Source organism: Sander lucioperca, chromosome 2 (assembly GCF_008315115.2).
Source record: "Sander lucioperca isolate FBNREF2018 chromosome 2, SLUC_FBN_1.2, whole genome shotgun sequence".
Lineage (NCBI taxonomy): Eukaryota > Metazoa > Chordata > Actinopteri > Perciformes > Percidae > Sander > Sander lucioperca.
The window spans coordinates 42,535,095-42,551,689 of NC_050174.1; the positions used below are offsets into that span (position 1 = coordinate 42,535,095).

The window sequence follows — 16,595 nt, forward strand, 5'->3', positions numbered from 1 at the left end:
ATAATGGGACACATTATATTAGGCTGACCAGAATTGAGCAAGGTGTTGCTGGAGCTCAACATACCAATTACTGGGTAAAGCTTGTATGGCTAAAATTCCAATCCATTTTCCAATCAGTCATCAGATAGTAATTTCTCGGAGAAGATAAAAACAAGACATACAGTAGCAGTTCCCATTTAATTAGATGCTGTCACGTTGCCCAATCTTAACTGTTGACAATAAACACCTTCCTCTGTGTGTCCCCATCACAGCAAAATAAAGACGGATTGAATTCATAAATTACAGCTATCAGCAGAGCGCTATACTGAACAATAGCTGATGAACTTTGCTCTCCAGAACTCTCCCTTTGCCATCTGTCAGAAGTGATAACATGCTCCACCTAATAGAACCTGTGCTCCTCGCTCTGCACCATTAGCAGGTTATAAAGCGAGGCTTCTCCTGTCCGTCCGATTCTTAATAGAGTTCTTCATCATCACCTCCACCACGGCTCAGATGATACTGTTCATGACCCCCCCAATTTCCAGGAGTGGATGACATTTCTCCCAAAACCAATAAGGTTGTAGGTTTGTTTGAATCCTGGAAGCGTGTGTGGAAATCTGGAGGTGGCCTTGTATACTTGAAAGCCATGACAGTTATTGTTGAGAGCACAGTATGTTGGTGTTCATTTACAAATCCCAGCAGCTTTAATTCATACAACTGTCGGGATAAAAAGTAACAAGGATCTGTTCTCTATTATCAAATAAACTGTGTTCCCCTGTGCTGTAATACAGTATGCACAGAAGGCTAACTGCATTGACCCGAGCTGTAAAAGCAGGCTTTTAAAAAGGTCGAGAGCCAGTGGCGCTGTGTGGCTGATTTTAGCCTGTTGCGTGGAGACTGTATTCCAGGTGATGCATCAGCCAATGGCAGGAAGCCAGACGCGGGCATCAAGGTTGGTGTGGCTGATGGATGGAAGTGTAGCACCAGCACTTGCCAAGCTATTCCCACGGTCATAAATTACATGTTTACTGCCGGCTGTAGGCTCTCTGCGCTCGCCAACATTTCTTCTGATGTCAGCAGCACATTATCATATCTAATCAGCCCCCAGCAACCCGTGTTAAATAGGTGGGAGATTGAAGTGGCCCTCGTTCCATTTCTGTAAACATGATTTACATCACAAACATGAAAATCTCGATATTTATAGACCCGTTTATGGAGTCGAGTTCAAACTCTGAAAGCTTTGGCAGTTAGTTTTTCAATAGCATTTTATTTAATGTAATCCTTTTATGATGACATACGTGTTCTGCAACCTTTCATCAGAAGTTACATGGCAGCAAATGTAACTCCTGTTATAGCATTTACAGTAGAAAATAAGTTCATCACATGGAAGGCATGCACAGTGGAAGTGCATGATGTTGACTGAAGCTAATTACTCTGGATGTTAACAAGCATGGCGTACAACCACGACTATTTACAGTTGTGACCATCCTTGAAGTAAATGAACAATCTTGAATGAGACAAGGTAAAATTCCACACACACACACACACACACACACACACACACACACACACACACACACACACACACACCTCCTGATAGGAGAGAAACCCAAACACTTGAGTTTCACCATATTTGTTTTGTCATGAAAAGCACTTACAGTTAAAAAATAGAAAACCCAATATATATTTTTCCATTGATGATTATGTAGTAAATTTAGGGGAATCAAAGCTGTGATACAGCAAAAACTGGCCATGTAATCCTCAACAATTTAAAGATATTCTCATGTAACAATTGCCCCTACAGACTATATTAAAAAAAAAAAAAAATGGATCAAACAAAAGCATCCTTGTACAAAAGAAAATAAATCAATTATGGTAATAAAAATAAGAGTACAATGTAAATATATATTCATATTTATAATTTTCTAACTGTATTTACAAGATAGTGAGTGATGCAGAGGACCACGGTGCTGCATGTCCCTTGGTAGTCAGTATATTCTCTGGATTTGGTCTGAAAAGCAGAATATTGTCCTTCACTACTGAGGAGACAACCATGGAGGGAAAAAACACAAAACAAACAAAATCTGACATAATCAGTCAGTCCTTTTGATTCTCCTGACCAGTGGAATGTCCAAAGTGGAGAGAAGAGTGGGAGTGTTGTTTTTTTTTTTTTTTCTTCCTTTCTGACACTGTGACAAACTGCCACTCTTGTTAATACAAAGTGCCCCATAAACATCGTCACCACCAAGAATCGGGAAACGGCTGCACTCCTCAGTCCATGTGTTCCGACAGGTTCTATGGAGGTGCCTCTCTCCAAGCTCCTTTCTCGCAGAGCACCATTGGGGTTTTTTTTTTTTTTTAGCTTAATCTCTGGGAATGTGGGGATAGAGTCCAACCCCATGAGGCAGGGAGCGGAGGAAATATCGAGGTTTGTCTGAATGGAGATGAGGAATCAGCGTTTCTTAATGGCTGCCCCGTTGGAGTGGGGAGGGAACTTTGGCAGGCAGGGCTCCTCAGCTCCGGCATCGTGAGAGAAGACCGAGTCCTCGCCTGAGGAGCAGGTGGAGCTTCGGGTGTCTGGGTAGCTGGGGGAATATTGGTCCAGGGGCACTGACAGCTCCAAATACTCCTGTAGGCAACAAAAGGGAGAAAGAGAGAGAAATAAATCAACATTTTACTTCCAAAACCGACATTTCTGCTTCTTCCTTGTATGATGAGGAGAGGAGGACTGACCTGGTTGGCTGTCATGGCCAGGCAGCGATCCAGGTCCTCTACCAGCTGTTTGAATGTGGGTCTATGAGAGGGCACAGCATGCCAGCAGTCCCTCATCATCATATACCTGCAGAGATCAAGAGATTCAAAATTGAGCAGTCAAGACTAACTTGCCTTTACTTTTTGAGCGGTCGTTTCTAAACACAAATCCTATGTTAAAGGGGCTGTACAGTAGGGTTGGGTATCGTTTGGATTTTTACGATTCCGAACCGGTACTTTTAAAACAATTCCGATTCCTAAACAGATTCTTGAAAAACTGAAAAATGACATCAAAGAAAGGCTCTTTTAGTTTGTTTTTTTTTGTTGTTTTTTTTAAATTGAAAATTATTTAAATGTAACAATATATTAACGTTTTAAGAGTACTTAAATATATAATTAGTATTTCCCAGAGCGATAATTTGGCATTTTAAAAGTAGCCTACATTTACGGTAGCTAGCTGACGGTAGACTACAGAGAAAGGGGGATATTTTTACGTCCGTTTCGGAGGGACAGAGGGAAAATATTTCAGTCGACACATCTTTTCTTTTATTGTCCATGCTATTCATGTGGATTTGTTATTTTATCATCCTGTTTGTGATGTTTGTGTATGTTGTGTGTGATGTCTTTAAGCTACTGGGACCTTGAATTTCGACCTGGAACCGAAATGAGGAACCGAAATTTGCGTTCTAATCCGGTACAATTCCTACCGGTTGCATAGGAACCGGTTCCATAGTGGAACCGGATTTCGGTACCCAACCCTACTGTACAGGGAATTGACATTTTTTCGCCCAGCCGGACCAGCTATCAAAACAAAGAAGCTCGGATTACAACAGGATGCCATTACTCCACTTTATGTTTACATAGCAAATATTAGTTTGCTGCCATATTAATGTTCAGAATGTCAGATTGTACAGAACCTTTAAAGAGTGTTGCATTCTTGTGAGGAGTGGTTAGAAACTTGACATCCAGCTGAAGCTAGAAGGTGATAGTCTTAAAACAATGTACGAACATTATGTTCCATTTGGAGCTCACTCAACCTGTGAGCACTTTATTTTACTGCCCATCACACAAACAATGGCAGGGATCATTATTACGTTGCTAAGCACCTAGACTTTTTCTGATGTACTACAACATGGGTAATGCCAACTGTTTGGACCAAGCATGAGACGCAGAGTGTTTTAAGAGCCTCGCAGATTGTCTGTCACTTTCAAAACGGTATTGGCTTACTCTCTTGGCGATGACAAAAGATTGTTTCAATCACAACACACATCACCCCCAATAGTTATACTACTGATGTAGGCAACATCTAATTCAGAGGGAGTCATTGTTGTGACCAGGCAAGCACAAAAACAGAAAAGCACAGACTTATTTTGCAACTCTGCAACCACCACTTGCTAGAAAATAATCCTCATGACTTTTGGCGCTTACCCACTGGTACTAGCAGGTACTCTACTCTGGTACTCTACTCGGCCTCGTCCTCTATTTTCCATTGCAGATTTAGTACCGCCTCATACCTGAGGCGAGTGTTGCTGGTCGTCATAGCGACGCCACAGGAAACCGCCATGACCTAACGCAACAGAACGTCGAAGGTGTGTTGTTTTTGACTCTCGGCATGTGGCTGTTGCCACAGCCAGAAGACAAATTTAGTTTCAAAAGAAGCTGGAGGCAGCAAAAACAACAACAAAAAAAAAAAAAAACACCTTTGGCTAAACTATTTAAAAATGGCGGGTTTGTTCAAGACACCCCCGTCTGTCGCTAGCAATGATGACGCGGTGATTAGTGACAATTCTCTCCGACCAATCAGTAGTCTGCAGTAGAGGGCTGCATTGGGATTGGGTCCCACGGGACCCAACGCAAATCTCGCGGGAGCGGGCGGTTTTAATTTTGCTGCGGGCGGGAGCGGGCGGCTAAAAAAAACAAACACTGCAGGATCGGGATGTAGCTGGAACCCCCCCACGCCAGCAGACACCATAGATATACATATATACTGGCTGAGTATATACTGTATAGCCCATCTATGAGCAGACACCAGCGTGTCTGAGCCTCCCAGGACGGGGGAGCTCCGAGCCGAGGCTCCGTCCACCGCCCGCTCCCTCATCCTCTGCTCCTTCCTCCCCTTCTAACAGCAGCAAGCACCTGCCTTTTTTTGCCTGCATCTTCTCCCTATTAACCTATAAAATTACGTGTTTTCCCATGCAGGATGGGAGAAGACACAAAATCAATGCATCTCTATTATTGTGCGTGCATAAATTCTCAGAGTTTTGCGGGCGGTAGTGGACATACACATTGCGGGAGCGGGCGGGAGTGTAACACACACGTTGTGGGTGCGGGCGGTAATGGTCAGAAATTCGCCGGGAGCAGGATGAAGAAAACAGTCTAACAGTCTAACAGCAGGGCTCTAGTCTGCAGGTTTTCACGTCACCTTTTGGTAACGCCTCAGCTCGCTTGGAACCTCGATGGAGGTGATACTAAAAAAAAAAAAAAAAAAAAGTACCTGTTAGCAGGTACCAGGGACTTTTTTTCGTAATGGAAAACCAAAAAAAACACGAGTAGACTCGAGGCGAGTCGAGCAGGTACCATGTAATGGAAAAACGCCATTTGACTCAATGACTCCTGGATGATTCCAACAAACAACAATGCAGTTGTGTCAGGGTTGTTTTAGTCATGTAGTGACCATAGGTTCTATATGCAGTGTTTTTTAAAGAAGATTACAATGCATCTGGCCATGCCGTACCATTTAATATTCCCCCTAGTAGTTTGACCTTACCAAATAAGGAACCCTAACCCTGGAAAAGAGATATTAAGAGTTAACGCACTAACAAGAGACTCTAAGGAATATGCAATGCGTTTGATTTTAAGTGTGTAGTAGTTTCCTTACAGCTCTTCAGTGCACGTTGAGGGTTTGTCCATACGGTGACCTTCCTTCAGCAGCTTGAACAGCTCTTCCACTGGGACTCCTGGGTACGGAGAGCCCCCCAGGGTGAAGATCTCCCACAGCAGCACCCCGAATGACCAGCTGCAGACCGAAACAGACAGAAGCTTCTACATTTTCTGCACCACTAAGTGTTTCACATTCCATCATGGCTGAACTGGATACTCACACATCACTTTGGTGGGTGTATATCCGGTCAAACAGAGCCTCCGGAGCCATCCACTTGACTGGTAAACGGCCCTGGGGGAAAGATACGCGTGTTACGGCTGTCTACAGTGTTAAGGTGTTTCCGTGTGTTCAACAAATGATAGGAAAACTCACATTGGTGGTCTTCTTGTAGTAATCAATGTGGTGGATATCTCTTGCCAGGCCGAAGTCGGCGATTTTCATCACGTTATCCTCCGTTACCAAAACATTGCGAGCGGCAAGATCTCTGTGGATGCACTGCAGAAAGAACAACAGACATTAAATAGAACCAATCAACCCGTTTTTTAATAGAGAGGTGTTTGCTCAACCCGAATCTGTACATTTAATATGGAAGGGTGAGAATGGTTGGTTGTAAACTTTGTTGTTACCTTTTTGGAGGACAAATACTCCATGCCTCTGGCCACTTGGTAAGCGCAGGACACCAGGTCTTTGATGGACATGTTCTCCACAGGAACCTGGTCTGGGTTGTAGCAGTACTCCATGCCCGGTGGGCGCCGAGCTCGCAGGAACTCCCGCAAGTTGCCCTTAGATGCATACTCTACAATCACATACAGGGGACCTAGGAACAATTCAAAAAGAAATACAAGAATGAATAAATCATAAAATTAAATGATCACCGTTAAAGGGGGCCATGTCATTTTATTTTATAGAAAAGTGATAATGGCAGCAGTTGGGAAATTATTTTAAAAAAAATAATCTTCATGACCAATGACTTAACATTATGCTCATTTTCAGGTTCATAATTGTATTTAGAGGTTATATCAGAATAGGTTTACATGGTTTAATTTTCAAAAAACACCATATTTTTGCACATTGCTGCAGCTCCTCTTTTCACCCTGTGTGGTGAGCTCTCTGTTTTAGCTACAGAGTGAGGCATCTCACTTCTATTCCATCTTTGTTGGGAGTCGCACATGCGCAGTAGCTAGGTAAGGACTACTAGCCAGTCAGAAACAGAGTATGAGAGCGTGCCATGCTAGCAGCTAGGTGAGCATTATAACGTGTGTTACAAAGTGACACACGTTCGTCACGGAAGTAAAGGCTGGACTACAATAGCACTGTTTGGAGCAGTTTGTGAACAGTGTTTTCTGTTGGAGACGATAAGTCCCTTTGGGGTGGACTTTGGGCTTTTTCACTTTGTAAACCTATAACGTGCACAAAAAAAGGGAAAAAAGGGAAAAAGCCAAAAAGCATAATATGAGCACTTTAAAACTGAAATCTCTTCCTGAGGGTGTCACAAAAGTAAAAGATCCCCGGATTATAGACAGATGTTAAAAATACTTTGAGATCAACAGATAAATGCAAATTAGTTGGTTTTTACCAATTAGCCGTTGGTAAATAGATTGGAGTGGACAGAGAGCTTTGTGTTTCAGTATGGAAGCAACAAAGCGGTGAGCACTACAGGATGATTAGAGGTTAGTTTCTTTTAGTTTTTCGTCAGGGATGATTGGAGGGAAATGGCAGCAGCTGTGGTCGATGCAAACTGCGCGCTCGGAAGCTGGTGTCAGAATGGTTTACTCATGCCATTCTACACATCTCCCAAAGTAAGGTTTACGGTTGTCTGAGGGACAACTGTGTGTGTGTGTGTGTGTGTGTGTGTGTGTGTGTGTGTGTGTGTGTGTGTGTGTGTGTGCGTGTGTGCGCGTGTGTGTGTTGGCCTGAGCAGGCCAGGGCAGGTCAGAGTCAGACCCCTGACTGTCTGGTCCTACCATCCTGTGTACAGGCTCCCAGCAGATTAATGATGTTCTTGTGCTTCCCAATGATCTTCATCATCTCCATCTCTGAAATCAGGTCTGACAGGTCTTTCTCTGTGGCGTCAGCTGGAGGGGAAGGAAAAAATTAATCATATTAGGGCAATTAGTGGACGTTCTGTTGCTGAAAAGGCCCACAAAAAAAAGGCCTCACAATAATCACCCTGCAAAGTATATACATCAACATTGCAGCTCTTGTGGAGTTGGGCTGGCGTTTCTCTTGGAGAATGCTCCCCGGGGAAAGGCACTTAAAAGTAGGAGACAATAAATGCTACTTTCCCTACATCCTCACTCCTCCGTGCAGTTTAATGAACACTGTTTTATATGGGATGTCAAGGGTTCTCATAAATTTTCCTCCACTCTCCCATTTGCTCAGTGGCTGAGAGCCAATGTCTCTTAGTATCTGTTCACAGTTTTGTTGTTAGAAGTTTTGTCGTCCCTGGAGTCTGGACTTGAGGCTTCTATAAAAGTCTATTACTACAGACTGAAGGGCTTTCCTCTGTGCAAATTAGTTTCAGTACCAATCCATCCAAGTCTAGTATATATCTACACCCACGCGACAGAGAACTTTTAAAACTTACATTTCAGCATTTTGACTGCAACCTTGGTCACACGGTTGGGCTTCTCTTTGTCGAGACCCAGGGCCTCTCCCATCACCACCTGACCGAAGCAGCCTTCACCCAGCGGCTTCCCAAGAACAAGTCTGTGAGGGGGGGTGGGGGACACATGTCATTTACAGTCAGTGGTGTTCATCTCCAAATCTGTATTGTGCATGTGTGAAGTTTGGCCCTTCATTTTTAAGCTTTAAATTGATTTCAAACTTAAGATCAATTTAAGACACATTGCTTTCATGAGGTTTAGTTCAATTGTTACACAGACGGCTGCCCTGTATTGTTCTGGTGCAATTTGAGGTGCACCTCAACACAATCTTTTTAAAAGAAAAGGGAAAAACTCTCACTTTCCTTGTGCAGTTGGTTCCTTTACCAGCAGACTGACTATTTCAAACAAGTAACTTCACATATCTCTCCTCAAGGCTGTTGTTGCCCTGTCTGAAGGTTTGGTCAAGGCGACATACCTATCCCGGAAAAGCTCCCAGCGGGGATCCTGGGGCAGTTCATACTCGGATACCCCTGACAGCATTGGAGATCCGCTGGAGGACAAGCGGGAGGGACGCACCAGCATCACTCCAGAGTGGATGGAGGAGCTAGAGTCCACAGACACCTGAGGGAAAGAAGACTGACATTACTCCCCTCATAGTGGAACAGGCACCAGTAGCAAGTGACCCTAGAGAAAATGAAAACTACAGAGTAGTTGATAAAATTCCACATAAGACCACGTAAAAAAAAACACCTAAACCACTCAGGTGTACCATACCAACGGAGAAGAAATCCTCCTCGAATACTCGTACTTACCTGCTGTATAAGACCTCAAGGAGATACAATGAACCTGAAAGCTCTTTGAATGTGTGGTTTTAATTTTCTGTTAGCATAAACAAACTCTATAAATGTACAGATGAGCCAGAGAGCTCAAATACACTGTGTAGCTTTGAACTAGAGCTGGGCGATATGGAGAAAATCAAATATATTGAGCAAATACATCAAAGTAGATATCGCAGTGACACTGTAGGGTTGACTATTGGTGCTTTCACAAAATATTAAACACAATGAGAGTTTTGATAAATAATCACCAGTAATCTGGATACAACGACATAAGTGGGTAAAATCAAATAATTAAACAGCTAGTACGTCTGGTAAAGAAAGTGACATCACTTTACTGTGATGCAGCCTTTAAAACCAAACACTTGTGTCATATCACAATATCCAAAACTGAAGGAGATATCTAGCCTCATATATCGATGTCGATATAATGCCCAGCCCTACTTTGAACTTACAAAATAACTGAACAAATGGCATGTGGACAGAGACCGAAGAGATGAAAAAGGTATAAATATTCCAAACCCCCTATCTACTTTCTGTTACCTGTCTGCGCAGAGGGATGCTTTTGGCCAGCTTGTGGACGGCCAGCTGACTGTTGAAGTCACTCTTCTTCGAGGAGGTGCGAATCTTGACAATAATTGCGATGGCAATCATTACAGCGATGAAAAAGAAGCCCACGCAGTAGATGACCACCTCCAGGTAGGTGTGGTTGGCTGGAGGATAGTGCGGGACAGCTAAATGGGGAAGGGGGGGAATTGCAGGGTGACAGGGGGCAGGGAGGGGTGGGGTCAGCTGTCATCCATGAAATCAAAACTAACACAGACACCCAATCACACCAAATATACCCAGGCTTTCAAGTACACAGCAACACAAAAAACAAAACAAATTGACCACACACACACACACACACACACAAACACACGGCTGCCCTGTCTAAAAACCAGAGCCTTTGACACAGACAGGACAGAAACTTGTATTGTACCATAATTATCACTTCTTCGAAGCACAGGACTTAACAATACATCATTTGCTAATTTGAGAAGTGGTCATTGAATCACTGAGAAATAGTTAGAACAAACCCAAGTGACCCAGATTCTGCGTTACACAAGCTTACACATCGTTTGATTCAGATAATCCAATTTTTTCAACACACATTTAAATATTTTGTTAATGGACTAAGAAATCGATATAAAAACAGTGTAACAGTGTGCAAAGGGTCTGATTTTTATACAGCGTGTCAACACTTCAAACACGTTTGAACACATTATTTCTACTTCATCAAATAACCTAATTCACATTTCATGTCTACTTGTAGGTCTAATAGCAGCATACCACAAAGCATGAGCTCAATACGGTAGTTTAACTGCTTGGCTTGATCAATAAAATATCCAATTCTGACTCCATTTGTAAAGCAATTTTAAAAACGAGTTGTGTGTTGGTGCTGGTAATACAAAAAGTGTTTCTTTTTAAGAAAACATTTATGATAAATGCTAACACTTAGGAACAAACTGTCCAATTCAGATCTTGTTTTTTTCCTCCCATTCAGTGAAAACACCAACGTTTATTCATACCAATTCTAGGGGTGTAATGGATTCCATATTTCAGTGACAAAGATAGTTTGGTGCACACCTTAGCTTGGGATGTGGCTTTGTGCGCAGAAGCTAGATCTCACAAATCAGTTATGAATGAATGAATGATGAACTTCTTGTACATACAAGAGTCTATGGCCTTAAATCCTCTTGAGGTCATTGATGGTGCAGTTAAATGTATTATGCCAATTTATACAATGTCTTTTAAAACCATACAACTGCTCATTCCTGTCTGGTGTATTGCTAAGAAGACACTTCTGTATGAAAGGACATATTTTTGGACACATTATGAACAACTAATCTTTACTATTTTTTTTCAATGCGCAATTATTGATGTAACAGCTTTAATGGTTAAGGAGCAGATGTAAATTCTGAAAAGATTATTCTAGTTGCCCATATGCTTTGATAAATAACTAAAATGCCGGGTTTTGTATTTACATTTTAGATTTGCAGTCATAAGAATTCTCCAATTAGATATGGCATTGTGTTGCCGTCTTTTAGTGGGAGATTATCACGTACAAGTAATTTGTGCTTCATGTTGAACAATGCATCCCAAACCAAGGGTGCCATACCGACTGAAGTGTACCGTTACACCCCTAACCAACACCAGCAACACAAGTGAGCTGCACTTGTGTGAAGAGGCTGACTGACAAGCAGCTTGATAATTGGAGAAATGCACATTCCAAACCTCCGGAATGAGACACATCCACAACAGCGAGCCAATTATCAAAGCCAGCCGCTGTGCTCACAGCAGGAAATGACATCAGAAATACATGTCATTTGTAGCGCTTGTCAAAGAAAATCAGCTTTACACCAAGTCGAATGCAAACACCAGTTAAGAGAAGAATGGTAGAGACAGTTCAAAGTGAAATCTGATCAGAGCTGCCAAACAACCCCTCTATAAATGTGAATTTGTACCTGGCTGAGACCATTAAGAATACAAGTATGTGATTTTTTTTTAATTTTTTTTTTTATAAATACTACTGGCCTGTTTCTATACGTTGTTTTTTTATGTCATGGTAGACCTGAGGCCTATACTACGAAGCAAGATTTGGCGTTAACGAGGTAACTTATGCTGAACACCTAACGAGAGAGAGAGAGAGGTGCGCTCAGAAAAGTTAAAACATTTAGAGACCGACAACCCCGTTAACATTCTCTGATGGGTATCTTTATGAAATGTATAGATTTTCAGAGGAGGGAATTACGCATCTTTGTCGGCTTCTTGAGCCGTGTGTTGCCAATGGGCGCATCGGTTTGAATTATGTTTTTATTTTTATTTGCTCTCACGATCGCTTACCACTGCCAGGGTTGCAACTGAAATAATAGGCTAAAGCAATGGCAGTTTATGGAAAGCACAAGTGTAATTATGGTCAGATCTTGTTGTGCCTGACTGATGGGGAAGTGATATGGATAAGCATTGTGATTTACGCATAACAGTGGCGGCTATTTTTTTTGCCAGCTTTCCTTCCTGTTTTAGGAAGCAGCGACTGTATTGCGTTTTGCCTGCAAAACCGTGTCCGTGTTCTTCATATTTATGTAGAATTATAGTTTGCTCTTCTTATGTCAAATATGTGGCTCGGGTAGATGTTTGCGATTGGTCACGATGTGCAAACACCGCCTCTTTTATGTGAACGCGCGCATCTCTAGATTGGAAAACCCTGGGTTGATTGAACTAGTTAATAACCATCGCCGTGACACAACTTATGCGGGACCGCGGTTGTTAGGGTTAGTGAAGCCGGGTAACTGAAATAAATCCAGGGCATGTTGATCTTGCTTCGTAGTATAGGCCTCAGGTAGCAGACAGCTATTGGGTTGTTTGGGCTTTGCCGATTTCATTTAAGAAACAGCAGAGCATGGCTCATACTCTCCCATCTAGAGAATTTAGATGGAGCAGGAGCCATGCTGAGGACGGAGAGTGTTTTAGTACTTGTAACTCGCCCTGGCTTCCTCTCACATTTATTCAACAGAAATGGAGTCGGACAAGACTTTCTTTCTGGCAAATGTGAAGGTGGACAGCCAGGCTGGAGTTGGAAAAGGGAAACAATGGAAATATAGGGGAGAGACAGAACCACTGATACCTTCAAAAACGGTCAACCATGCAGAGTGATGAGAGAACCCGATAGAATTGCCCGCCAAGCAGGTGTACTCCCCAGCGTCATCAAAAGACACATTTCTCAGTTGGAGGACTTCCATTTCCTTGTCCGTGGTGTTAAGGCCAGCGGTCTAGAAAATAACAGAGGAAGCAGACCCAACAAGAGGCCCAAGAGGGGAAAGGGAACCATGAGTAAAGGATTCTGAAAGAGAAAGGGGATGGAGGAGCGTTCTCCTCCTCGATCCAACACCATCTGCCAGAAAAGTACCGAGAGCCCCTGCAGAGGACTCCAGTATCTGTTAGTCGAGGAGCTGGTTAGGTTGACTCTGCGCTGCTGAACCCCACATTGGGCCACCCCATCACCACATCAAATACCTCAGTCTCATCTTTACATGCAAGAGATGGGCAACATGGAAAACTCCACAGCAGAACAGGGCACACTCAAACTCGCACTTGCACTTCTGCAAACTAAGTGAGCATTAGACAAACAACAGGAGGTCTGTGAAACATAGATAAGCAGAGGACAGCTGGGAAAAAACAAAGAGGGGAGAGAGAGAGCCCGTGTGCCATGCACGGAGGACTTTGAAGCGCAAGGGAGCGAGAGGAATAGAAGAAGATGGCAAGAGAGGCCCTTATTAGGAGGGCACAGCACAAGCATGGGGCAGAAGTGAGAACGGGTCCGACATAAACCTGAGACTAAACACTTTCAACTGTTCTGCTGGGAATTTTCCATAGCGTCATTTAGGAGTCAGGAGCACTGAGAATGGAGAGAGGGAGGGAGAAACAGAGGGAGGAGAGAAACAGCTGAGGTTGTCTCGAGTTTTACGGCCCTAGTTTTCCCAGGTGGTCCTAGAAGCGCCTCCGCTGTGTCGCCCCTGTACTGCTGCGTGGTGGTTACCTGTGGGCTCATATCTGGTGACAGTCAGCCAAGCCGACTGATTGGCCTCTCCTATATAATTGGACACTTTACATATATACTCTCCGCTCTCCTCCTCAGTCACATTGTAGAGGGTCAGCACCTGAGCGTCCGAGCTATTGACCCCAGAATGCTGGAAATAAAAACACGTCATGTGCAGCACAGAAAAAAAGTATCAAGACACAAAATCCAATTAGAGTAATTGCAGTGTCGAATTGTTTGGGTGATATTCAGCGTTACAAAAGCAAGATAAAATTCATTCATTGCATAGGATCCACTTTGGACTAGAGATGTTCCGATACCAGTATCGGTATCGGCTCTGATACTGCCTAAAACGCTGGTATCGGGAAGTACTGGAGTTCATGCACCGATCCAATACCGCGTAAGAAAGCCCTAAAGAAAATCTACATTAAAGTAGTTTATTTATGTTCTTTTTCCGTTATTGTTTGTGTTTGTTCATGTTTCACAAAGAGTTTAATCTGAGCCAGACTGACAAAGATATAAAAATCATATCACATCCATACAGGGATAGTAGTATACAGTTGTTAAAACATAATAAAATATGACACACTGGTATCGGATTGGTACTCGGTATCGGCCGGTACGCAAGTTCAGGTATCAGAATCGGTATTGGGAAGCAAAAAATGGTATCGGGCCATCTCTACTTTGGACCCAGACAGAAAGTACTGGGCATCTAAGAAAAGAACTGACATAGCAATAGAGGACCATATCTAATCCAAATTGTCCCATTTTCTGTTTAGCATTACAAATAATTTCAACTGGCTTGTTGCTGCAGGATTGATATGAGAAAGCTCCTACCTTGAGGACACGGACATACGGTAAACCATCTGGACCAACTCGGCTCCCGTTGAGCTCAATGTGCTTCAGCCACTGGATATGAGGCTGAGGGTCGCTGAACACCTTGCACTCAAACTCCACGTCGCTGCCCACCACTGCGGTGCGATTTGCTGGCAGGCCAGCCTGCAGGATTGGCCTGTGGGGAGAGCGCTCTGCAACACAACCAAAACGTACACGAATGTTAGTTTAGAAGACGTTAGGCAAGCAGTAAGGCAACGACGTAATAGAGATAAAGCTGCAATAATTCAAAAGTACACACAGCTGACTGAACCTAAGCCAAGTAAAACCACCGTTGCGTCAAGGCTTTGTTATTGGAAATGGCCGGGGGCGGATGGTAAACAAGGTCCACTGTAAAATTGTATCCGATACTGTGTAAATTACAGACTATCATTTCTCGTATGGATAATTAAAGCGGCCATTTCCCCAGCTATGTGCTGCTTGTTTAAGAGTTGGCCACAATAGCAAGTTAAGTATCTGATCTGGAGCCGTTTCTGTGAAAGTGAAATGTTCTTGTGGCTCCATTTTAATGACTGATAACTCTCCAAAGTAAACCTACAAGCCAAGAATCTGGCAGAATGTCAAATGTCCAGGCTTTTCTGCAAGACATTCTTGGGCACTTAGCAAGCACTTGTGACTAAACTCTCCCCTCACTGAAGCGATAGCACTGCTCGTCAGGGTCTGGACCTCTACTGAGGTCAGGCGGAGCCCAGGGGACAACAGCGACGGAGGAAGTGGGACCGTGATTTATAGAACCAGTGGTGTGAGAGCGAGCCACAGGGCAGGTCCTAGAGGAGTAATCACTTCTCTACTCGACATGGATCCATCACTCAAGCCACAAGTAAGCAGGCTTTATTTATCAAATGGCTGACAAAAAAACCCAGTTCCCCCTTAAAGAAGGCTTCGAGACAGTGTCCCTGTGCTATTAACAATTGCATTTGATTGGTTAATCTGGTATGAGACATTTGTGAAAAAAAAAAAAAAAAGACTAGAGCCTCATGAATAGTCAACAAGTAAAAAAAAAATAAATAAATCATGGTTTAACACAGACAACATGACTACAGTCAACACTTACCGACTACGTCGAGCTGGTAGGTGTGATTGATGCTGCCGTACTGATTTTCTACCACACAGGTATAGTTTCCCTTGTCAGAGGGTACTACAGATTCCATGATGATGGTCCACACATGGTCACGGACCTAAAGGTTTGGGGGGGAAAGCCAAGGTTACAGTGGCGGGCGTATAGAACAGCAATTGATCACCAAAAACAAAAACCATACAACCCAGATAAAACTCCAGGCATACAGTTTAAGGTATGAGACAGAGCAGGTGAAACCATAGCTGTGTGCACAGATTCATAATTTGTTAGTTCTTTACTGACAAAATCTATCACTGCAGGTTATTTTAGTTACAATAGAAACGGTAAGAATAAGCACTTAATAATTCTCAAGAATTGTACCATCAGTTCTTGAATTAAGAGCTAAAATGTTTTCCTTCAAATTTAACTCACATAAATGACGCCAGTAGTGAGGCAATAATGGCAACAGAGATGGAGCTAGACTGCAATTCTGCGTTTGACAGCAAAAACTTGAAAGAACACGAGAATTTTTCTCCATCTGCTTCCTCCGATTATGACTCTTCGCAAATCAAATTTTGTTCATTTCAAGGCAACGGCTAACAAGGTCAATGATGTGTGATGTGATGATAAGATAACTCCCACTCCCTCTTCCTGTGACAGCACCCAATACAAACAGCGGATCTTTGTCCTCCCTACCAAAGACCACAGGAAAATGGGTAAATGGGTACATGTTTCATATACATCTGCCCCAACCTGTCTTATTAGCGCCAACTGATGTCTGGCTCTTTTTTTTTCCAAGACATGTTATAGTTTTTCTTCCATAAATCTGCCAAGACCGGCAGTGTGTGATTAACCAACGAACCTCTAAGGCAATGGCAACATCAAACATGCATATACACAGACTGAGAGCCGTACGGTTTCCCTCATTTAGCTAAAAACATGATGAGGGAGTCCAGCTGCCTGCTGCCAGATGTGTTGTGCTTGGCTTCATATACATGTGGTCTACATTATT

The 16,595-nt window shown here is 43.0% G+C and overlaps 1 protein-coding gene across 4 annotated transcripts in view; it reads right to left on the reverse strand.

Moving 5' to 3' along the window:
- Positions 1-2,136: 2,136 nt before the first annotated feature.
- fgfr1a (fibroblast growth factor receptor 1a) overlaps positions 2,137-16,595 on the reverse strand; it is a 31,214-nt gene continuing 16,755 nt past the window's right edge. The window contains exons 6-18 of one of the 4 annotated variants that reach the window (XM_031300761.2): positions 15,581-15,704; positions 14,470-14,660; positions 13,633-13,783; positions 9,597-9,787; positions 8,693-8,838; positions 8,199-8,320; positions 7,576-7,686; positions 6,238-6,428; positions 5,984-6,106; positions 5,832-5,902; positions 5,609-5,746; positions 2,713-2,818; positions 2,137-2,608 (exon numbers count right to left, since the gene is read on the reverse strand). In XM_031300761.2, coding sequence (XP_031156621.1) covers positions 2,432-2,608; positions 2,713-2,818; positions 5,609-5,746; positions 5,832-5,902; positions 5,984-6,106; positions 6,238-6,428; positions 7,576-7,686; positions 8,199-8,320; positions 8,693-8,838; positions 9,597-9,787; positions 13,633-13,783; positions 14,470-14,660; positions 15,581-15,704 — 1,842 coding nt within the window. In that variant the 3' untranslated portion in view covers positions 2,137-2,431. Of the gene's footprint in view, positions 2,609-2,712; positions 2,819-5,608; positions 5,747-5,831; positions 5,903-5,983; positions 6,107-6,237; positions 6,429-7,575; positions 7,687-8,198; positions 8,321-8,692; positions 8,839-9,590; positions 9,788-12,720; positions 12,866-13,632; positions 13,784-14,469; positions 14,661-15,580; positions 15,705-16,595 lie in introns of all 4 variants that reach the window. The other 3 variants (XM_031300759.2, XM_031300762.2, XM_031300760.2) reach the window with 3 other exon arrangements.